The sequence below is a fragment of the Castor canadensis genome, chromosome 7, assembly GCF_047511655.1.
Source record: "Castor canadensis chromosome 7, mCasCan1.hap1v2, whole genome shotgun sequence".
NCBI classification, from domain to species: Eukaryota; Metazoa; Chordata; class Mammalia; order Rodentia; family Castoridae; genus Castor; species Castor canadensis.
Window position 1 is genome coordinate 122,521,178 of NC_133392.1, and position 24,014 is coordinate 122,545,191.

General features: G+C 35.8%; 1 protein-coding gene across 4 annotated transcripts in view; it reads left to right on the plus strand.

Moving 5' to 3' along the window:
• The window catches only part of Eps15 (epidermal growth factor receptor pathway substrate 15), a 141,131-nt gene that overhangs the window by 74,212 nt on the left and 42,905 nt on the right, over nucleotides 1-24,014 (plus strand). For all 4 annotated transcript variants that reach the window (XM_074080161.1, XM_074080158.1, XM_074080159.1 and 1 more), the window contains one exon: nucleotides 14,003-14,075. In XM_074080161.1, coding sequence (XP_073936262.1) covers nucleotides 14,003-14,075 — 73 coding nt within the window. The remainder of the gene's footprint in view (nucleotides 1-14,002; nucleotides 14,076-24,014) is intronic.

Sequence of the window (24,014 nt, forward strand, 5' to 3'; positions counted from 1 at the left end):
ACAAATGCTATCTAGTTTTCTGGATATGTTACCTATCCTCATACCTTCCTTGTGTGTTCCTGCTTTATCATGTGATCAAAGTCCAATCCCTTGTTGTGTTTGCGCTTGATCTAATATCCGCATATGAGGGAGAACATATGATTTTTTGGTCTTTTGGGCCAGGCTAACCTCACTCAGAATGATGTTCTCCAATTCCATCCATTTACCAGCGAATGATAACATTTCTTTCTTGTTCATGGCTACATAAAATTCCATTGTATATACATACCACATTTTCTTAATCCATTCATTAGTAGTGGGGCATCTTGGCTGTTTCCATAACTTGGCTATTGTGAATAGTGCCGCAGTAAACATGGGTGTACAGGTGCCTCTGGAGTAATCTGTGTCACAGTCTTTTGGATCAAATGGTAGATCAATGTTTAGCTTTTTAAGTAGCCTCCAAATTTTTTACCAGAGTGGTTGTACTAGTTTACATTCCCACCAGCAGTGTAAGAGGGTTCCTTTTTCCCCTGCATCCTCGCCAACACCTGTTGTTAGTGGTGTTGCTAATGATGGCTATTCTAACAGGGTTGAGGTGGAATCTTAGTGTGGTTTTAATTTGCATTTCCTTTATTGCTAGAGATGGTGAGCATTTTTTCATGTGTTTTTTGGCCATTTGAATTTCTTCTTTTGAGAAAGTTCTGTTTACTTCACTTGCCCATTTCTTTATTGGTTCATTAATTTTGGGAGAATTTAGTTTTTTGAGTTCCCTATATATTCTGGTTATCAGTCCTTTGTCTGATGTGTGGCTGGCAAATATTTTCTCCCACTCTGTGGGTGGTCTCTTCAGTTTAGACACCATGTCTTTTGTTGAGCAGAAGCTTTTTAGGTTTATGAAGTCCCATTTATCTATGCTATCTCTTAGTTGCTGAGCTGCTGGGGTTCCATTGAGAAAGTTCTTGCCTATACCTATTAATTCCAAGGTATTTCCCACTCTTTCCTATACCAACTTTAGAGTTTGTGGTCTGATATTAAAGTCCTTGATCCATTTTGAGTTAATACTGGTAAAGGGTGATAAACATGGATCTAATTTCAGATTTTTGCAGACTGCTAACCAGTTTTCCCAGCAGTTTTTGTTGAAGAGGCTGTCTTTTCTCCATCATATATTTTTAGCATCTTTGTCAAAGACAAGTTGGTTATAGTTGTGTGGCTTCATATCTGGGTCCTCTATTCTATTCCACTGGTCTTCACGTCTGTTTTTGTGCCAGTACCATTCTGCTTTTATTGTTATTGCTTTGTAATATAGTTTGAAGTCAGGTATCATGATACCTCCAGCATTGTTCTTTTTACTGAGTATTGCCTGGCTATTCGTGGCCTCTTGTGTTTCCATATAAATTTTACGGTAGATTTTTCAATCGCTTTGATGAATGTCATTGGGATTTTGATGGGAATTGCATTAAACATGTAGATTACTTTTGGGAGTACAGATATTTTTACTATGTTGATTCTACCAATCCATGAGCATGGGAGATCTCTCCACTTTCAATCTCTTTCTTCAGAAGTTTATAGTTTTCCTCGTAGAGGTCGTTTACATCCTTTGTTAAGTTTACACCTAGGTATTTGATTTTTTTTGAGGCTACTGTAAATGGAATTATTTTCATACATTCTTTCTCAGTTTGTTCATTATTCGTGTATAGAAATGCTAATGATTTTTCAATGTTGATTTTATGTCCTGCTACCTTGCTATAGCTATTGATGATATCTAGGAGCTTTTGAGTGGAGCTTTTGGGGTTTTTAAGATATAGGATCATGTCGTCTGCTAATAGGGATATTTTGACAGTTTACCTATTTGTATTCCTTTTATTCCTTCTTCTTGCCTAAATGCTCTGGCTAAGAATTCCAGTACTATGTTGAATAGGAGTGGAGATAGTGGGCATCCTTGTCTAGTTCCTGATTTTAGAGGGAATGGTTTCAGTTTTTCACCGTATAATGCTGGCTGTAGGTTTGTCATATATAGCTTTTATGATGTTGAGGTGCTTTCCTTCTATTCCTAGTTTTCTTAGAGCTTTTATCATGAAATGGTGTTGGATCTTATCAAAGGCTTTTTCTGCATCTATTGAGATGATCAAGTGGTTTTTGTCTTTGCTTCTGTTAATGTGGTTTATTACGTTTATTGATTTTCGTATGTTGAACCACCCCTGCATCCCTGGGATGAAGCCTATTTGGTCGTGGTGAATGCTCTTTTTGATGTGTTGTTGAATTTAGTTTGACATTATTTTATTGAGGATTTTTGCATCAGTGTTCATTAAGGAGATTGGCTTACAGTTCTCCTTTTTGGAGAAACTATAAACTGCCTGGTTTTGGGATAAGTGTAACACTGGCTTCATAAAATGTGTTAGGCAGTTTTCCTTCCCTTTCTATTTCGTGGAATAGTTTAAGGAGGGTTGGTATTAGTTCTTCTTTAAAAGTCTGGTAGAATTCAGCAGAGAATCCATCAGGTCCTGACTTTTCTTTTTGGGGAGACTCTTGATTGCTGCTTCAATTTCATTTTGTGTTATAGATCTATTCAGGTGATTAATATCCTCTTGGTTCAGTTTTGGATGATCATATGTATCTAGAAATCTGTCCATTTCTTTAAGATTTTTGAATTTATTTGAATATAGTTTCTTGAAGTAGTCTCTGATGATTTCCTGGACTTCCAGGGTGTTTGTTATTATCTCCCCTTTTGCATTCCTGTTTCTACTAATTTGGGTTTTTTCTCCCTCATTTTAGTCAGGTTTGCCAGGGGTCTGTTGATCTTGTTTATTTTTCAAAGAACCAACTTGATTTCAGCTCCTATTTTTATTATTTCTCTCCTATTTGTTTTGGGATTTGCTTGTTCTTGTTTTTCTAGGAGTTTGAGATTTATCATTAGGTCATTGATTTAAGACCTTTCAATCTTTTTAATATATGCACTCATGGCTATAAACTTTCCTCTCAGGACTGCCTTTGCTGTGTCCCATAGGTTCCAGTAGGTTGTGTTTTCATTTTCATTGACTTCCAGGAACTTTTTAATTTCCTCTTTTATTTCATCAGTGACCCATTGTTCATTGAGGAATGAGTTATTCAGTTTCCAGCTGTTTGCATGTTTTTTGTCTTTATTTTTGTTGTTCTAGTTTTAATGCATTGTGATCAGGTAGAATGCATGGTATAATTTCTATTTTCTTATATTTGCTGAGCCTCTCTATGTGCCCTAGGATATGATCTATTTTGGAAAAGGTTCCGTGGGCTGCTGAGAAGAATGTATATTGTGTAGAAGTTGGATGGCCTGTTCTGTAGACATCAACTAGGTCCAATGATCTATGGTACATTTTAGATGTAGGATTTCTTTATTGATTTTTTTGTTTGGATGACCTATCTATTGATGATAATGGGGTGTTAGTCTCCCACGACCACTGTGTTGGGGTTAAAATATGCTTTTAGGTCTTTCAGGGTATGTTTGATGAAATTGGATGCGTTGACATTGGGTGCATACAGGTTGATAATTATTATTTCCTTTTGGTCTATTTCCCCTTTTATTAGTATGGAATGTCCTTCTTTATCTCGTTTGGTCAATGTAGGTTTGAAGTCTACTTTGTCAGAGATAAGTATTGCTACTCCTGCCTGTTTTCAGGGGCCATTGGCTTGGTAAATCTTCTTGCAGCCTTTCATCCTAAGCCTATGCTTATTTCTGTCAGTGAGATGGGTTTCCTGTCAGCAACAAATTGTTGGATCTTCCTGTTTAATCCATTTCGTCAAACAGTGCCTTTTGGTGGGTGAATTAAGTCTGTTAACATTAAGTGTTAGTACTGATAGGTATGTGGTGATTCCTGTCATTTAGTTGTCTTAATTGTTTGAAGGTTTGATTGTGTATACCTAAGTTGAAGTTACTGTCTATTTTCTTGCTTTTTCTTTTCCTGTAGTTTGGTGCTGCCTGTCCTTTCATGGTTATGTTGGGTTTCACTTTCTGTGTGCAGAATCCCTTGAAGAATCTTTTGTAGTGGTGGCTTTGTGTGCACATATTGTTTTAGTTTCTGCTTTTCCTGGAAGACTTTTATTGCTCCATCTATTTTGAATGATAATTTTGCTGGATAGAGTATCCTGGGGTTGAAGTTATTTTCATTCAGTGCCCGGAAGATCTCATCCCTAGCTCTTCTTGCTTTTAATGTTTCTGTTGAGAAGTCTGCTGTGATTTTGATGGGTTTACCTTTGTATGTTATTTGTTTTTTCTCTCTTACAGCCTTTAATATTCTTTCTTGAGTCTCTGCATTTGTTGTTTTAATGATAATATGCCGTGGGGTAGTTCTATTTTGGTCTGGTCTGTTTGGTATTCTGGAGGCCCCTTGCATCTATATAGGCATAGATTTTTCTAGATTTGGGAAATTTTCTGTAATAATCTTGTTGAATATATTATGTATTCCCTTTGCTTGCACCTCTTCTCCATCTTCAATGCCCATGATTCTCTAGTTTGGTCTTTTGATGGAGTCAGTGAGTTCTTGAATTTTTTTTCACAGGTCTTGAGTTGTTTAACAGTTCTTCGGTTTTTCCTTTAATTACCATTCCATCTTCGATTTCTGAGATTCTGTCTTCTGTTTGTTCTATTCTGCTGGAATGGCCTTCCATTTTGTTTTGCATTTTTGTTTCGTTCTTTTCTCTGAGGTTTTCCATATGCTGAGTCGCTTCCTCTTTAATGTTGTCTGTTTTCGTCCTGAGATCATTTATCTCTTTATTAATCATGCATTTTGTTTCACTTTGGTGTTTATACAGTGCATGTATGGTTTCTTTTATTTCTTCTTGTGCTTTCTCAAATTCTCTGTTTTTGCTGTCTTGGAATTTCTTGAGTGTCTCCTGTACATTTTGGTTGACCATATCCAGTGTCATCTCTATAAAATTCTCATTGATTACTTAGAGGATTTCATCTTTCAGATTATTTTTATGGGCTTCATTGGGTTCTTTGGCATAGTTTATCTTCATTTTGTTGGATTCTGGATCTGAGTATCTGTTTTCTTCATTTCCCTCTGGTTCCTGTAGTAATTTTTTGCTGTGGGGAAACTGGTTTCCCTGTTTTTTCTGTCTTCTCATCATTGCCCTTGGTATTGTTACTGTCCCTGTACTGTGTGCAATTAAGTATTTTCTAGCTAGTAATAATAACAATGTGGTATTTAGAATGGAGGGTGAGAGGAGAGGGAAAGCAAAGAAGGTAAAGAAATAGGGAAGAACAAACATGTAAAAAAAAACAAAACAAGAAAACTGTGTCAAAGATTTAAACAGAGAGAGATAGTGTACTAATCAACAGCAAGCTAAACAGCCATTAGAGAGGCAGAGAGAGGATAAAAGAAAAAATAAAGTAAATAAATAAAATTAAAAATTAAAAAATAAAAATTAAGAAAATAAAATAAAGTAAAATAATTTTAAAAAAATCTCTTAAGTTGAAATGCAGTAAAGTTTCAGTCTTAATAATTTTGGTGTTTGTCCCTCAGCCTCCAATCCTGGAGATGGTGTCTCAGAAGTAGTTCTGTCATTGTCTCATCAAAAGGGGAAAAAGTAAAAAAAAAAAAAAAAAAAAAAAACCAGAACAAAACACAACAAAGTGTCCCAAGTTCAGATGCAGTACAGTTTCTGTAAGTTTTTCAGCATGTAGGTGTAGTTCAGTTGTTGTCTTATCAAAGGAAGAGAAAAAGAAAAAAGAAAAAAAAAGAGTCTGGAGACAGTTCTGTTAATGGCTATCTGAGGCTGTGGCTCACCTGCCTGCTACTGTCAGCCTGCTGTTGCTGGAGGCTTTATTTATGCAGATCTCAGGAGTGAGCTTAACACTCACCTAGCCCGCAGGCTTTGTTTACTCAGAATTCTCCTGGGCCAGACGGACACTGTTACAAGCTTTCCCCTTTCCAAGCACACTGAGGGAGGTGACACTGCACCAGCTTTCTCAGGCCTGCATGTTTATTTACAGTTCACATGAGAAGTGGCCCTTCCTCCCCTCTCCTGTGGAGTTTTACTCCCACTGCCACTTTTACAAGCTTTCCCGCTCCTGGTTGCTGGGCGTGTGCCACCGCTCCTCCTTTCTCCGGCCAGCTTATTTATTTACAGTTTTGTGACAGATTGCCCTTCCCCCCCCTTCAGTGCTCAGGGTGCCCTACCCTCTTTGCTACATGTCTTTTTTATTGTTGTTTATTATTCCGTTTGGTTTTTTTCTCTGTTTTCCCTGGGTGGGGGTCGGTCTGTCCAAGGGGCTATGCTGATCTCTCCCAGGGTTGTCTGTGGGTGTACCGTGTGCTACTTAGCTCACCTGGTGGTCTGCTTCTCTCGAGCTGGTAGAAGATGGCATCTGGCAGTGTGGGAGCCCTCCTGGTTTCTCTGTTACCATGAAGTGGAGATGCTATGTGCAGGCTGGGAGTGTGGTGGTGTTGGAGTTTTACCTCTTCTTGATGGTTTTTCCTGCAAGGTGTATCTCCAGCGTTTCTCCAAGATTTTACTTTAGGAAGCACACTTTGTGCTTCCTCCCTCTAGTTGCCATCTTGGAATCTCCACCGGCTTAATTTCTCATTTTTGAAGAACAGTTTTGTCAGCCTTAAAATTCTTAATCAACAGTTTTTTTTCCTTTTAGCACGTTGAATATATTGTCCCACTGCCTTCTGGCTTTCAAGGTTTCAGCTGAGAAATCCACTGATAATGTTAAGGACCTTAAGGGTAACTTAAGGATTTTAAGGATGTGAGAAGTTGGCTGGGCATGCTGGCTCACTCCTGTAATCCCAGGTACTTGGGAGGTTGAGATGGGAGAATCGAGGTTTGATGCCAGTGGGTGTGGGGGTTGTTAGTGAGACCCCCACCTCAACAAACAAGGTGGGTGTGATGATGCATATCTCTAATTCCAACTATGTAGGAGACATAAGTAAGAGGATCAAGGTCTGAGGCTGGCTCAGGCAATGATTTGAGACTGGCCAGTTGTGGTGGCTCAAGGCTATAATCCCAGCTACTTGGAGGCAGAGATTGGGAGGAACACAGTTTAAGGCTGGCTCAGACAAATAAAAATTTTAAGACTCTGTCTCAACCAGTGACTGGGTACAGTGGTGAGTGTCTGTCATCTCAACTATGTGGGGGAACATGAATAGGAGGATTGTGATCCAGGCCAGCCTGGCATACAGCAAGACCCTGTCTGAAAACTAAGCAATCTGAAATGGTTGGTGGAGTAGCTCAAGGGGTAGAGCACTTGCCTAGTAAGCATAAGGCCCTGAGTTCAAACCCCAGTACCACAAACTAAACAAAACAAACAAACAAAAAAATGCTCAAGACTTTATTGGAAAAATAAAAGAAGCAAAAAGAGCTGGGGAGGGGCGGGCGTGACTCAAGTGGTACAGTGCCTATCTAATAAGCGTGCCCTGAATTCAAACCTCAGTATTTCCCCATCGCAAAAGAAAAACAAGAAAACTTTTTTGTAAGGATGAGGTGTGAGAAGTTGACAAGCCACTTCTTTCTTGCTACTTTCAAAATTATTTGTCTTTGTTCAGCAGTTTGATTACAGTGTCTCGGGTGGGTCTCTAGGGTTTATCCCACTTGGAGTTCATTTGTCCAATTTGGGGAGTTGTATTCTTAGTTTGCTTCCTTTTTTTTTTTTCCTCTTTGGTAGTAATGAGGCTTGAACTCAACCTAGGCAAGTGTTTCACTGATTGAGCCACCCCACCAACCCTTTAGTCTACTATTTAGCTAACATTTTCTGTGCTTTCTTCTGTAAGCTGTCTTGGTTGAAATGCCATTTTCTTACCTAACGGTCTTTCCTTCCAGGCTTAGCTGAATTCTTATCTCATTTATAAAGCATTCTCAGACTGGAGTAATTTCAATTGATAAACATGCTGTTCCTATCTGTGCAACTTACTTGGCAATATCCTGCCTTCAGTGATAAACCAAGGAACTCTTTTCCAGTCCTCTCCAAGGAGAGTCAAGTTACAGTCCTCCCTGTTCCCACAGCACCTTATGCACACCTCTGTCTTCCTCCCTCCCTCCTCTCTCTCTCTCTCTCTCTCTCTTTCTCTGTGTACATATGTGTGTGTGTGTGTGTGTGTGGTATGGGGAGGGGTTGAACTCACGCAGAGCCTTGCACTTGCTAGGCAAGTGCTCTACTACTTAAGTCACACCCCCAGCCCTTTTTTCTTTAGTTACTTTTTAAGTAGGGTCTCAACCTTTTTTTTTTTATTCTGATCTGCCTGTATCTTGATCCTCCTACTTATGTCTACTATGTAGCTGAGATGATAGGCACATACCACCGTGCCCAACTTTTTTGTTGAGATAGAGATCTCTCTAACTTTCTGCTCCCATTAGCCTGGAACCACCAGTCTCTAGATCTTAACTTCACGAGTGGCTGAGATGATAGATGTGATCCACTGCACTGCGCCAGGCCCTGCATTGTAATTATCTCTTAATGTTCTCCTCCACAACCCTTCATACCAGTTGTGTGGGCACATGCACTGAATTGAGAGCTTCTTAGTGGTAGATACGTATCCCTTTGTTTTCTGTATCTCTTTATTATAGCACAGTAACTATTTAATGTTGAATCAGTAGGTAGGTCTTCAAGTTGTGTAGGGGTATATTAGATTCTGTTGAGTATTTTGTCTTTCACTCTTTACACCAATTCTACATCTAATATGTAAAGTAGTTATCATCAATTTATAAATGGGGAAACTAGAGCTTGTAAAGAGTTTGTTGTTGTTTAGCTTTTTGTTTAGCATTTAATTTTTACTAAATGTGTTGGCATAAATTATTTAATCCTCTCCATAACTGTGAAATACAAGTTTTACCATCCCTCTTTGAAGACAAGAAAACGGAAGCTTAAAAAAAATGGAAGTGATATACTTAACTGGAGTTTGTTTAGACAAAAAGAATTTGATAACTACATGTAATTGGAGGAGGTGTTAGTCAAGGTTTTCCATAAAAACAGAACCAACAGATATATTTTAAGGCATTTGTTCACATGATTGTGGGAGTTGGTAATTTTGAAATCTGTGGAACTGTTGAGGAGGCTGTAGACTCAAAGAAGAGTTGATTAAGTCTGGAGACAGAATACCCTATAAAGGGACCTTTCTCCTACCTTTTTTCAGCCTTCCTGTGATTGGTTTTGGTTCACCTACATTATAGAGGATAATCTGCTTTACTCAGAGTCTACTGATTTGATTGTTAATCTCGCCAAAAAAATACCTTCATAACAATATCAAGGCTGTAGTTTGTCCACATATCTATATACTGTGGCTTCACAAAATTAACTATCACAAGAGGTGTCAGGAACTAGGGTTTAAGTCTTGATAAGACTTCCTCTGACCCTGCCTTTCACCTTAGCTTCTTTATGTGAAAAATTTTATTATTGTTTAAGTAGGGACAACAACTGCCAACAGCACTTGAACTTACATTTGCTTGTCTTCATTTCATTGAAGTGATTTTCTATAAGAATGAATGAGATAATTAATGTAATGTGCTTATCATCTAATACCAGTCATGCAGAAGATGCTGAATAAATGCTAGCTTCTTTATTATTGTTGTTGTTATCATTGGTAGTAGCAACAGTAGCAGTAGTAGTAGTAATGTATATCATTTGTAATAGTACTTTTTTATTAATTTCAAATAAAGGCATCATAAAGATTCTGACTGCCTTGTCTGTGGTCATAGGTACATCCACAGTTAATCAGTGTGATTGTGAGATGAGGTACTATGATTGATTAAGCCTGGATCAGGAGCCAGTCCCCAGGCAATTCTTGCTCAGAGAGATAGCAGCTACAAAAAGGTGGCATCTTCTGTTTGAACCATATTGGCAGAAAACCATTAGGTGAGGGAAAAAGAGAGGAGCAGTGTCCTGAAGAAGGATTGCTAGGGTCAAACAGAACAAATAGCTATTACTGCAGTGATTTAAGATGATCGGTGGTAGAGCTGTTGTTTTTTTGTTTTCTAAATTGGGGTTAGAACTTAGGGCTTCACACTTGCTAGGCCAGTACTCTACCATAGGGTTGAGCCATACACCAGCCTTGGTATTTTAATTCTGGATTATTTTTCTTCAAATCATATGTTTTGAAAAGCATATAATAAGTTTCTGAAAGTAGAGGATAGTTAATATTATTTTGGATATTTAGACAGGATTTAGAGGGTTAGGTATATTAGTGATTCTATTATATATCTTGAACCTGTATTAGATTAATGTTTTTAAACTTTTTTGTAACTATAAGTTCTTTTTACAAGTTTAAAAATTACTTCATCACCATTTAAAGCTCTCAGTAATGTTAATATTTAGCCCAAGGTTTGCTTTCTCCCTAATTATGTGACAGCTTGTATATTTTACCTTCCAAAGCTAGGAGATATTAGTATCTACATATGGAAAAATAAGCTTTGACCTCTGAAAGGTTAAGTGACCTAATCAGAGTTAGAAAAACTGTTTCACAGCCGAGCCACATTCGAATCCAGATCTTTAGTTTTTTGTTAATTTTCTTGTTCTCTGTAAGACCCAGGAGCCTTACTGAAGACTATATAATATTTTTTGTTCGTAAGAGAGATTGATAGTTAAGGTACTCAATAATAGCATTTTTAGGGTTAAGTGTGCCACAAAAGGATTTTTATAAATCTCAGGACAGAAAAATACAGCTTCATGCATTTTCATTTTTCTAAGTTTCCAGTGTTTACCATTTTCTAGTGAGAAAGCAGTAGGTGCTTATGTTCAGAAAAAATATGTACAACTATGCATCTAGGAAGGATTTTGAAGGTGATTTTATTCTGTCTCTATTATAATATTAGAATTGTATCAGATTTTGGACAGATGGCTCACTCTCTTCTTAATACAGCCTGGGATAATGGAAGTGAACTGCAGGCTCCTCAGTCTGACTGTCCTTGTGAATATGTTTCCATTGCTTCATATTAGGTTTATGCAGTTACCACCATGCTCTTCTGAAAGGTGAGCCTGAGCCTTGCTTTCCTTGATGGCTCATATACTAGGAAACATGGAATCAGAATTGTTTGCCTTTGAAATACCAGGAAACTCTATGCCTGCCTCTCTGCATAACTTCGGTACTTGTGGATTCCTCAGGATGTGCAATAAATATAATGGGCCAGAGAGATAATCTAAAGTAGATGATGATGAGGATTATAAGCTCTCTCTTCTTCTGGAAATTACTGAGATGAAGGCAATAGCTTTTCCTGTCATGACATGCAGGATAAGTAGTAGTTTGGGCAAAAGGCTCACACATCTGTTTTTTGAAATGTATCTTACTGATGTCTTGTCCACAACATATATTGGTGAGCTCTTTGGGATGCTGCATATAAATATCACTTTTTATTGTGACATAGACCCTTGAAAAGTTTTAAAATTAATTAATATTAATGTTGGTTATACATGTATCATCTTTGGGAAAATATACATGTTCAAAAGAGGGGAGAATGTAAGCTATATGGACAAGCATCTTTTATGCGCCCAAGTATATGTTTAGATATTTCTACTTGCCTGAAATAAGAGGATAGTTATAGAGGCTGAGAGCCATTGCAAGACAACAGAATAACAATTTGGTATCTCTGAAATTATAATCTGAAGACAATGAGAATATTACTTGATTTCAGTCTGATTTATAGGGCAGATTTCAGTCATAATGGTTTTATAGAAAGTGATATAACTAAGCATTTAAATTTTTAAAGTTTTTTGTTGAGCAATGTATATTATGATACTTGGTTTTCATTATGTAAGGAATTATTATGAGACCAGAATTTTGTGAGATACAAATTAATTGAAAGTTAAATCTAGTTGATCTTTGTATTAAGAAGAAATAATGCCTAAAGGTTCCCATATTTTATTTAGTTGGTAATGGTCTTCAGGATATGTTTGGAGAGATCTCCACTGTTCCTGCCCCCCATAAACCTTAAATTACAAACAGACATTTGTGCTCTTCAAGCTTCCTATGTTTTACTCAAACATAGACTGTGTGTGCTGGTTACAGCTGAGAGTCATTTGTGATCCATTTTCCCTTTTTACCAAGTGAGCTTCCTTCCTTTGCTCTGTCATTCTTCTGTTTGGCTACTTTAAGTCAGCTCATTGTCTTCTTGCAACCTTATTTTCCTGCATGCACTGTTGATCTTCTGAGCAGGGACTGTCAATAACAGGGGTTAACAGCAAAGCAGAAAGAATTGAGCAGACACTGTCAGTATCAGGAGTTAATAGAAGAACAGAAAAAATTGAAATGATGCATATCAACATCTGTGTGCAATGCTGATTTATGATACTGTGTAATGTTCTCTATTTTTGTTATTATCTACCATCTGAAACTGAACTGACCTTGTGTGGAATGCCTCTAAGGATTTGTGAGGGGAGGGGACTAGATTTTCATGTGACTTATCGCTGACATACTGCAGCAGGACTGAAAACATTCATCATCTGCTCACATGAGGAGAAAAGAAAATACTTCCAAGATTGAGCTTGCACAATTTGTGTGATATTTTCAGATTTATGCCCTTATGTTTTTCTCTTTTTTGATTTTACCTAATTTGATAAGGGTTGGAGGTAGGGGATGGCCTTTGCATAATAACTAGATTGAAAGATGGAAAGAACAGGTTGCAACGATGATTCACATGGTAAGGGACTGTTTAAAATCTCCAGGACATCTCGACCCACATTGTGACCCATCTGACAAATGGTTAGTGAGCTCTTTGGCCATCTCAAGTATTTAAAAGTAACAGTACACAAATAGTTTTATTAGTGTGCTATTTTCCTTCCATACAAATCTTAAGATCATTGTGTCTACATACCCATAACAAATAGTTGATTTTTGTCTGCATTTAAAATCTCACTTCAAAAAGATGAGAAATATAAATGAAGCATGCAGTTTGTTCCTTACGTGTCTCTTTTGGTATAATTTTCTCACTGTCTGCTATGCTAGAGCTAAATGGAGCCTGAGATTACATTTGGGCTTGTCTAGAATAGAAATTGAAATAGAGTTACGAAGCTCTAATGAGAACTCTCCCATACAAGTCGCTTAAATGCTATCTTCCCCTCTCCATGTTGCCCCTGCCACCCCTTCACCTGAAAGTGTTACAGCAAATTTCTATGGTCTTTTTCTTTTTGTAGAAAAAAAGGGAAGGGAATTAGCTCTGTGTGTGTGCATGTGCGTGTGCACGTGTGCGTGTGTGTGTGTGTGTGTGTGTGTGTGTGTGTGAGACAGAGAGAGAGATTTAATTTTGGTAAACATGGGCAGTTAAATTTGTTACATCCAAAGAAATACCTTTATTTCATAATTCTAAGGTTTCTTGAGACTCATTCATAACATTATCAAACTACATAAGAATTTAGGTACTTGTGTTTCAAAATAAACGTAGAGACTAGTGTGTTTGATTTAAGAGTAGAAGAGGTAAATGCTACTGGTTTTTTTACATGGTACACATTGTTTTAGATATTCGATCGAGTTTGATAGATGGTCCCAAAATAGCTTTTTTGAGGAGATGTGGTATTTCACAGGGCAAATTACCTATATATGAACAATCTTTTCCATTTTCTCTATGTTGTTGCATTCTAAAATTGATACACACTGATGATTTAAGGGGAAATTCACAGTTCAGCAAATGGCCTTTTCCTTTAATATTGTCACTGTTTCTATAGCCATTTTCATTTGATTTGGCAGTGATACTGAAGGGTTAAGCTTACAGAGCTGATGCAACTCCTCCTTTTCTTCAGCAGCAGTTTTCATTGGACAGTATTCCCATAGCAACAGTGAGATCAGTGAAACCTGAGTGTTTCATTGATTATTTTTCTCTTCTTCCTTTTTTAATCTGTTCTCTTCTCACCACATTTTAGTGAGGAAGCAATTTTTTTATAAACAGCTTATATTGATTCCTATTCCATAAATAATTTAAGGAGGGTAGAAAAATCTGCCCTTCATTTAAAAATTGAATGTTTCACTATGTATTTAAAAAGCGATTCAGGATTAGGAGGATGGATAACCATACCAGCTGTAGCTGATGTTCTCAAATATTCTTGCATTGTTTGCTGGTCTTCCAGGGAAAAGAATAATGTGGAACAGGACCTTAAGGAGAAGGAAGATGCTATTAAACAGAGGACAAGCGAGGTTCAGGTAAGTGAAGTATAAAATACACTATACTATTTCTGGCTTAGAAATATTCAGTTTAAGTATATTTACTATTTTGATGAATATGGCATTAGATCTAGGGAATACATAATATTTCTGTGATATAAATATCTATTTTTATAAAGTAATTGTTCTTACTTTTAATTATGGCCTTGAAAGATTATATTGCAATGAGAAAGCAATATTTTTCAATGTAGATTTCTAGTTTGGAAAGTATTCTAATGATATTTACCTGCATATATCATTAAAGGTAACTTTGAATGACTTTTGATGTGAATATTATTACACTAATAAAATTAAATTGAATGAGATCATCTTACCATAATCATCATCATCATGAAAACTGAAATTGCTTTCCCATACATGCGTATAAGATTTTGTTACCTAGAAGAGCTACTATTTCAAAGGCTGTTTTTCATACTACTGGTATGGTGGGAGATTATATAGAACAATTTAAAATAACATTTTATGAATTGTTTAATAGGGTATCTTAAACTTTGACATAAAGAGATTTAATTCATTTTCACTAAGTGCTGTGTTAAATAGTTTCATTTTACAAGTAGAAAAAATAATAAAACCTGCTTTTATATGAGAAATGAGACAAAATGAATGTTTCAAACAGGAAAAATATAGAAAATTGGACATTGTTTGATTTAGATTGGTAAGCAGTACATGTGCCATGTTATTTGGGTACCATTTCCCAAATACTGCTCTAGCACATACATTAGATTGGATGTAGAAGCACTGGTAGCAGTTGCCAGTAAGATCCGAGGGATGGAAAATTTTAATATGTTATTTGTATGTTGGATTTCTCTACTTGTACTAATAGTTTTTAAAAGGTGAAAGCCTTAGGGCTGGTGAAGTGGCTCAAGTGGTAGAATGCCTGTCTCGCAAGTACAAGGCCCTGAGTTCAAACCCCAGTACCACCCAAAAAAAAAAAAAAAGGTGAAAACCTTAAATTGTTAAACCCATTGTTTTGTTCTGCTGTAGTATATCTATATTAGGGTGAAGAGAAGGATTTACTGAAGGATTGAGGAAGAAGCCAGAGGGACTTCTTGGCAATTTACTTACTTACTTATTTATTTACTTTATCTATCTATCTATCTGTCAATCAGTTTATCTATCATCTATCTGTCTGTCTATCGCAGTACTGGGTTTGCTCAGGGCCTCATGCTTGTTAGGCAAGTGCTCTTATAGCTTGAGCCATTCCGCTAGCCCAAGAGATTTATTGGCAGTTGATTCTCTGACTGGATGACGACATTTATTGTATTTATTGGAATTTCCTAAAAGTGATATGAAAGTGAAGAGATCATCACCAATATATTTCTCTTTCTGGTAGTGAAATTAGGTATGGGAGGGTAAGTTACTTGAATTTCATTATTTTTGTGCAATTTAAAAGCTGCTTTTTTTTTTTGGTGGGACTGTGTTTTAAGGTCAAGTCTTCATGCTTGCAAAGCAGGTGCACTAACGCTTGAGTTACGCCTCCATTCTGTTTTGTTGTGGTTATTTTGAAGATGGGGTCTCACAAACTATTTGCCTGGACTGGCCTGTAACTGCAATCCTCCTGATCTCAGCCTCCCAAGTAGCTAGGATTATAGACATGAGCCACCAGGCATCTGCCTCACTAAAAGCTTCTTAAGCAATGTAAATGTGTCATTCACTTTAAGCAGTTATTACTGGAAATAATTTGAGAATGAAAGACAAAAGTCTATAATCAATCTGAAGAAACATTGTTACTAATATAATCTTGGACAGTTTAAATTTAGCCAGTTACTGTTTTCAAGTACATAGGTTCTTATGATAGATTTATTTGAGTACATCTTCCTGTTGGTTTTTCCCTACTGCATCTTTTGACAGTGGAGATTTAAATAGCCAGTTTAGAAGAGCACTAAAATTTACGTTACATCTTTCAGGCTAAGTGGGTATCCTTGAATTTTAGTTTCTTAATAGTTATAGAAGTTTTATTGTTGGAATTTCTTAGTGATGTACTTGTTCTTACTTAGCTGCGAGAGTAAGATAACCCTGTACTTCATGAAATCTAAAATGTGTGATTGACACTGGAAGTCCAAATTGTTGAATTTTTCTGCATAAGGTGATATAAGTATAAAACATCTTGGAGCTTGCTTAGTGCAAGTCAGGTAGTAATGAGTGAAAATAAATTTATTGAAAAGTAGCAGCGGATTAATTAAAGCTTCGGGCTAGTAGTTTCATTAGTCATATTACCCCAATACAGGTATTTCTGTATCATCAATGATAATTAAGTGCTATGTGAAGAATAATGATAATTGATACCTACAAGTAATTGAAACACTACACTTTTGTGATCATTTTCAATTTTCTGAAGCACAAGTAGTAACATTGTAGATTCTATTATCTGTTGAATTAACTGATTTTTCCTTTGGTAATGCAGCAAAAGACTAGAACTGACATGGATAATTAAAATTTGTAAATAATTCCAACTCTAAGTACTTATTTCCTGATTTTTCTGACAAAAGGCAGGTAGAGCTATTAATTAATAGCAGAATCTAAAAAGTACTTCACCGCTTCTTTCTGACTTTACTTTCTAATGGAGGTACTAACAAGAAATGGCAAAATGAAGGCATTACGGAAGAAAGTAAAGACATTTTGGCCTGTCATTGAGTATCTGCTTAATCCAGACTTGGGTTTTCTGCATGTGCTTGCTTTTTTCCATATTAATAAAGTCACAAATAGTGATTACATGAGCTTGTATCTCAAGCACAGAAACCAAACCCTTAAAACCAAAAGGCTTAGGTTTATTGGTTTGTTTTATTTTTGTTTTGATACTGGGAATTCAACCCAGGGTCTTGTGCATACTAAACACACATTCTACCACCAAGATACACCCCAGATGAGTTTTCTGTTTTGTATTTATATAGTCTTTCTAATTCAGTTAAAGTAGAATATCTACTTTTTAACTTTTATAATTTCCCAATTTTCTTTTCTGTGTATAGTCCCATGAACTCACATCTTGAAAGCTTTAAGTTCAAGATTTTTTTTCCTAAGATGACTTCAAATTTTACTTTAGTAAATGATGATTGGTAGCTTTTATGAGATACACTATTAGTTTGTCAAGTTCTATGGAAAAATTGGGCCCAAAGTGATCAAATTCTAAAGAAAAAAGTTGTGAAAGGCTATTTTATCTCAAATGCTTATAGTTTGAGCTTTTTTCATTGTAAGAGCAGAAGGCAGACCCATATTCTTTCCTGTCTTAAACTGTCTATGTACAATCTAACTAATATTTTACTTCTGACTAGTCAACAAATATGTAGGAATTCATTCTTATACAGTATTGTCATCTTCTTTGTTTGTTATTGTTGCTGTTGTTTGTTTTTGGCAGTACAGGGGTTTGAACTCAGGGTCTTGTGCTTGCTAGACAAGTCCTCTACCACTTGAGTACACTCCCAGCTCTTTTCTTCATTTTGCATAGAGGTTTTTATTAACAGTTTAGTAACAGACAAACTTGTATTTAGTTCCTGGCTCTGCCACTTCCTAGATGTGTGATCCTAAGTAATTTAACCACACTACAACTTTAGCTTTCTCTTCTGTAGCATAATAAAAATACCAAACACTTCAAAGGTGATACAAACATAAAATGAGATAATTCAGATAATGTTCTTCATTACCAGATTGGTGCCTGGTATGTGTTCAGTAAATGCTCTGAATAATTTCACCATTCTGTACCCTACAGTTGTCTCATATCCTCTTTTCATCTTCAAGCTCTTTCTTATCTGTCTTCTATCTTCACATAGGGCTCTCTGCGCTGTTAATAGGTGGATGTCATACCTCATGGATATATTAGAGGTAGAAAAAAGATGAAAGACAAAGCCTCCTCTAAACGCTGCCTTTTTCTTTTTTTGATTGTTTGACTCTGAACTTTCTGCTGCATGTTTTCCTACTAATTCCTATTCAAACCTTTTGTTGGTATAATCTGGAATGTTCTCTATGCTTCCTTGCTTATTTGAATTCTACCCATGCCTTAAAGCCCAGCTCAAATCCCACCACTTCTCTTAAACTTTGTCTTCTCTATCTCTTCAATATATGTATCAGTCTTTTCTGTGTTGGAACTCTTAGAGGAATGTGTATCTACTTACATGTTATGTTTTGTATGTTGCCTTACATGCTACCTTGATGTGTGTATGGATGGACAAATGGACGGATGGACAGGTGGGTAGGTAGATGGTAGATAGATTGATTGATTGATTCTAGCATCTTTTAGCCTGTATTATGAACTCCTTAACCTTAAGCCTGGGATCATATCTTCCACTGTATTTGATAATATATTTTTAGATGGAGATAAACTTTGATTTTGTGTGTAGAATTAAAAATGAGGACAAGATAAACCCAGAAACCATGGGCAGAAAAGATTGTAAACATAGTAGGTATTGTGGAGTCAAACTTTTCCATATCTTTTATATACTAACCTCACACAAAACAAACTCCCAGTTATTTATATTTCATCAGTTAAGAATTGGTAACTCATAGTAATTGTCTATTTTTAAATTTTTAATTCACTTAATTTTTTTCTCTTCAGAGGAAGAGGAATGACTTATTTTAGTTGGAAATAAAATTAGGTACATGAACTCTACATTCTTTTGGAATGTGTGCTCTTTAAAACACAAGGGGAAGCATATAATTGGGAAACAGAGGCAGGGATTTTTTTCTTATACCCACCCTAGTTTAATAGGCATCCTTTCTATTTTCTCACATAAGCTTCTTTCTCTACAGCTGGTCACCTTTTTATATTAAGAATAATCCTATACTTTTTATTTTGAGTATATATAATAAATGTACCAGATAACTTGTAACTTTGGATTCATTTGTAGAGTTTTTTTTAATTAGTTAAAAAATAATTAGCACTTTTTGTGTGATTATAAAATGCTTCAAATTCCTCTTGTTCTCTTTCATAATTCTTCTGATACAGATATACCAGTACATGTCTATAGATAGTCTTTTAAAGTAAATATTTTATTCACAAATTAGTGTCCTTTTTATTTTTACTATGTATTTATGTGAAATACACACAGACCTATTCATGTTGCTAATATTTCATTGATTTAATTTTTTCTTTTCTTTTCTTTCGTTTTTTTTTTTTTAAATAGTTGTAGCAAGGGTTACTATCCAGTTCTGTTCACTGGGCCAGAATAGAGTGTTAGTGGAAAACTTGTTCCTCATGTAGCACTCCACATACACTTGTTAGTTCATCAGCCAGGCAGTGAGCACTGGTTTAATTCTTAAGTTGCTTCTTTAGTTGTACATCTGACTTGGGTAACTACAATTAATTGTTTTTATTTCTTACTATGTCTAAGAGTTTTAGGTGTTAAATTTTATTTTCACTATCTCATAGCACTTTGATAGAGTGTGGAGGGATGGGAATGAATTTGTGATTTTTTTCAATAACTTGAGTAGTTTCTAGAAACAGAATATGTTCCTTAAAATTTCTCTTTATATCCCAAATTTCCAGCTCAAGGATTTTCATTCCTAGATTAGGAATCTTGGATGTGTCTTGCTTTAGTGTTTTTCTAAAAGTTTGGCACTGTGTTATATTAATCTTGTTCACTTCATCCTTGACATTCTCTAGTTACTGCCACCATCCTTGCTTTTGTTCTTCATACCACTGTGAGGCAAGTAGAGCACGATCAGGGAAAATAGAGCAGAACTGAGAGGGCATCTGCAAATGTTTTCAGTCCCTCACTTGAGGGACTGGCATTTCAAAGTGCTGAGGTCACACTGACCCAGGAGTGGATCTTCTCAAAGGGCCACCTTAAGGTTAAGCGAAAATTGTCTAGGTCCAGTGGAAAGTCTCAGAATAAGCAAATCTGTACCAAAACAAAATAGCCACGTATATTTTGGATACTGATGATAATGTGGAAATTTCAGTAGCCTTACAGGTAAATTTGCGGTGAAATTTGATTAATTCCTGTTAATATGTATATTTGCAACTGTTTATTTTGACTTTGTGCAGTTTAATTTTTAAATTTGCTTACTGAAAATGAGTATCATTAGTGAACTTATGATGGAATTTCTGTAGAGAAGATTTTTTTTCCATATTTAGAAACAGACATGGAGAAACACTAATTATAGTGATAATTTTTTTGGTTTTTTTGGCAGTACTGGGGTTTGAACTCAGGGCTTCACTCTTGGTGGGCAGGTACTCATGCATCTTAAAGTATTTCACTGTGAATGTTTTTTCAGTAACCTTTTCGTTAATGTCTGTACTTATGTGTTACCATATAGATTTTTACTGAAGCTAAGAGATAAGAAAAAGTAGTAAGGTTGGAAAAGTTATATGGATATGTTTGCATTTCAGAAGAGAAAGGGAAAGAATGGGTAAATATTATATTGGCTTATTTATTCCCTTTTCTCTTAATGTAAGCCTGTCTTCTGAGGTTATATTTGAGGGACTTACCAAAATACTATTTTTGAAAAAACGTTTCAGTTTGTTTAAAGGAAACCAGCATTAATTCTAATATTGGTAGTTCTTACATAAAAATGCAGTCATGTGAGAATCTTTTTATATTGGAGTGCTATGGATATAGCTGTGGTAGACTGCTTGCCTAGCATGTATGCATAAGGCCCTGGGTTTGATCCTCAGCACCACTAAAAATAATAATAATAATAATAATGATGATGATGACATTTTTATATTGGTATGAGTCCATCAGAGATGTGATACTTAAAAGCAAACTTGACATTTTCCAGTACAAAAGAAACATGGACTCAAGTAACTTTGTAAAATATGAAAAGTATAAGAAAAAAGAGAGCTTTTCTAGAGAGAACCATTGTTAACATTTTGCTATATTTTCTATGCACATTCATAAATTCATATTTATGATTGCACTATATATTTTTCTATTCAGACTTTAAAAATTAGCTCTATGTTCTAGATCTTTTCTTATATGACCCTTTTAAGACAAATCATATTTTTCTTCATTGGCTTTATAATAAAAGACATCAATCTTACATATGACTAACAACAACAAAATTTGTTGCATTGATTGACTCTTCCGTTTATGAAAGATTTCTCTGTAGCATGTGATGCTATTTAATGATATTTTGCCCACAGTAGAACTTATTTCTGTTAGAGTCAGTTCTCTCAAACCCTGCCACTGCTTTGCCAGCTAAGCTTATGTAATGGTCTAAATCCTTTGTTGTCTTTGAACAGTGTTCACAGCATCTTCACTAAGCATCTTCCATCCAAAAACCCACTTTCTTTGCTCATCCATAAGAAGCAACTCTTTATCCATTAAAGTTTGATCATCAGATTATAGCACTTGACTCACATCTTCAGTTTCTACTTCTGGTTCTATTACTCTTTCTACCACATCTGCTGTTGCTTCCTCTACTGAAGTCATCCATGAGGGTTGGAATCAAACTCTGTTGATGTTGGTGTTTTGATTTCCTCTCATGAATCAGGAATGTTCTTTTTTTAATTTTTATTTTATTCATATGTGCATACAATGTTTGGGTCATTTCTCCCCCCTTCCCCCGCCCCCTCCCTTTCCCCCCTACCCCCTCGCTACCTGGCAGAAACTATTTTGCCCTTACCTCTAATTTTGTTGAAGAAAGAGTATAAGCAATAATAGGAAGGACCAAGGGTTTTTGCTAGTTGAGATAAGGATAGCTATACAACTCGCATTGATTTCCTGTGCGTGTGTGTTACCCTCCAAGTTAATTCTAGGAATGTTCTTAAAGGTATGTAGAATAATGAATCCTTTCTTGAAGGTTTTTGGTTTATTTTGCCCAGATTCATCAAAGAAATCACTGACTATGGTACCTATAGATTAAGAAATGTTTTTCTTAAATAATAAGGGTTGAAAGTTGTAAGTACTCCTTGGTCCCTGGGCTGAGGAATGGATGTTTCTTAGCAAGCGTGAAAGCATTAATCTCATGTGTATCTCTGTCATAGCTCTTAGGTGACCAGATGTTTGGTAGGTGGGCAGTAATATTTTGAAGGGAATGTTTTTTGTTTTTTTTCCTGAGCAGTAGGTCTTAATAGTGGATTTTCTTGATTTAATGTAAGAGATATGAACTCTTCCTTTCGCCTGAACCTTATAAGCTATTGTAGGGTTATTAATTGGCCTAATTTCAATATTGGTGTGTCTCAAGGAATAGAGAGACCTGAGGAGGGGGAGAGAGAAGAGGGAAAGTCTGGTTGATAGAGAAATCAGATACAACATTTATTGATTAAATTTACCATCTTACATGGGTACAGTTTATGGTATATCAAAACAGTTATAATAGTCATATTAAAGATCACTGATAATAGATAGAAAAGTTTGAAATATTGTGAAAATTATCAAAATGTGACACAGAAGCACAAAGTGGACACATGCGATTAGAAAGATAGCATCTGTTAGATTTACTTGACTCAGGGTTGTCACAAGACTTCAATTTGTAAAAAAAAAACACGTAATCTTTATTGCTGGGGGCATGGCTCAAGTGGTAGAGTGCCTGCCTAGGCAATGTATGACCCTAAGTTCAAACCCCAGTACCACCACCAAAATGTAATGTTTGCCAAATGCAGTAGTGCATGCCAAAATTGGGTTTTATAAGTAATCTAGATATGATATAAAGTATACAAGAAGATGTGCATAGGTATATGCAAATACTATTTTATATAAAGGACTTTGATTTTGGTGTCCATGGGATGTTGTATGTGGGGGGTGTGTCCTGGAGCTTGTCCCTCTCATACACCAGATACCAAGGGAAAACCATACTGTGTTAAGGTGAAGCTGTTATTCTGCCTTCCTAAGTGTAAGAGTAGCACAAAATATAATTTTATATACAAATATATATTTAAAATATAACATGTATACCATAGTTACAGTAAAATTTATTTTCATATAATTAAAATTTTAAGTATCAGATCAGCCTTGGTCTGTTGACTAAAAATATTGAATGGCATAGAAATATAAGTATTATTTTTAAAATTTCAAAGAATTTATCATAGGTCAGTTTGGGCCAAGTATTAATATTTTGTTTAGTCTAAATATAGAGGGAATAGCAAGACCTCATCTCAACCAATAAGCTGGGTGTGGTGATGCACACCTTCATCCCAGCTATGTGGGAGGCATATATAGGAGGACCAAGGTCCAGGCTGGGCCAGGCAAAAACATTAGACCCTATCTGAAAAATAACTAAAGCAAAAAGGGCTGGAAATGTGACTCAAGTGATAGAGCAAACACAAGACCCTGAGTTTAAGTCCCAGTACCACCAAAAAAATTCAAATAAATAAAACATATAGAGGTAAGCTTTTCTTATTATAGTAAAAGAATTTTAGCTCTTTCAGTTTCAAGCATATTTCTCCTTAGTTTCTCTAAAATTATTAAAATCATGTGATAGTTACAATCATTTAGAATCCCCTGGATTCTAGGAATTGTACTAGATTTTGAAAAATCAAGAAAAGATGAAGCATGGGATTTTTCCTTTAGCTTACAAAGGTAATCTAGGGATGTTAGAGGTAATCATCATACAGTGTAGTGTGTCAGTAGAGCTTAAGAATAAACTGCTATAATAGCACAGGTAAAGTTGTGTCAGAGGAGATTAAATTTGTCCAGGCCTTAAGGAACGAATAGTAGGTTTCCACATGGTGATGGTATGTAAGGACATTTGAGACAGAAGAAATGTGTTAGGTAAGACACAGGAATGTTGAAGGATAATGTCTGTCGGGGAAAGAAGAAAGACTTCTGAGGCTGGGCCACAAGAAAAGAATGTTGTAACAGATGAAGGATAACTTAGGGTCCAGATTTGAAAGCTCTAATATTTCATAGTATTTTTATTGCATTATCTTACAGATAAGAAGAACCATCACATATTTAAAAAATAATAGTGATTAAAAAAATTTCCTTTGCAATTAATTATTTTTTTAAAGCAAGTTTTACATTTGGAATAGGAAGGAATAAA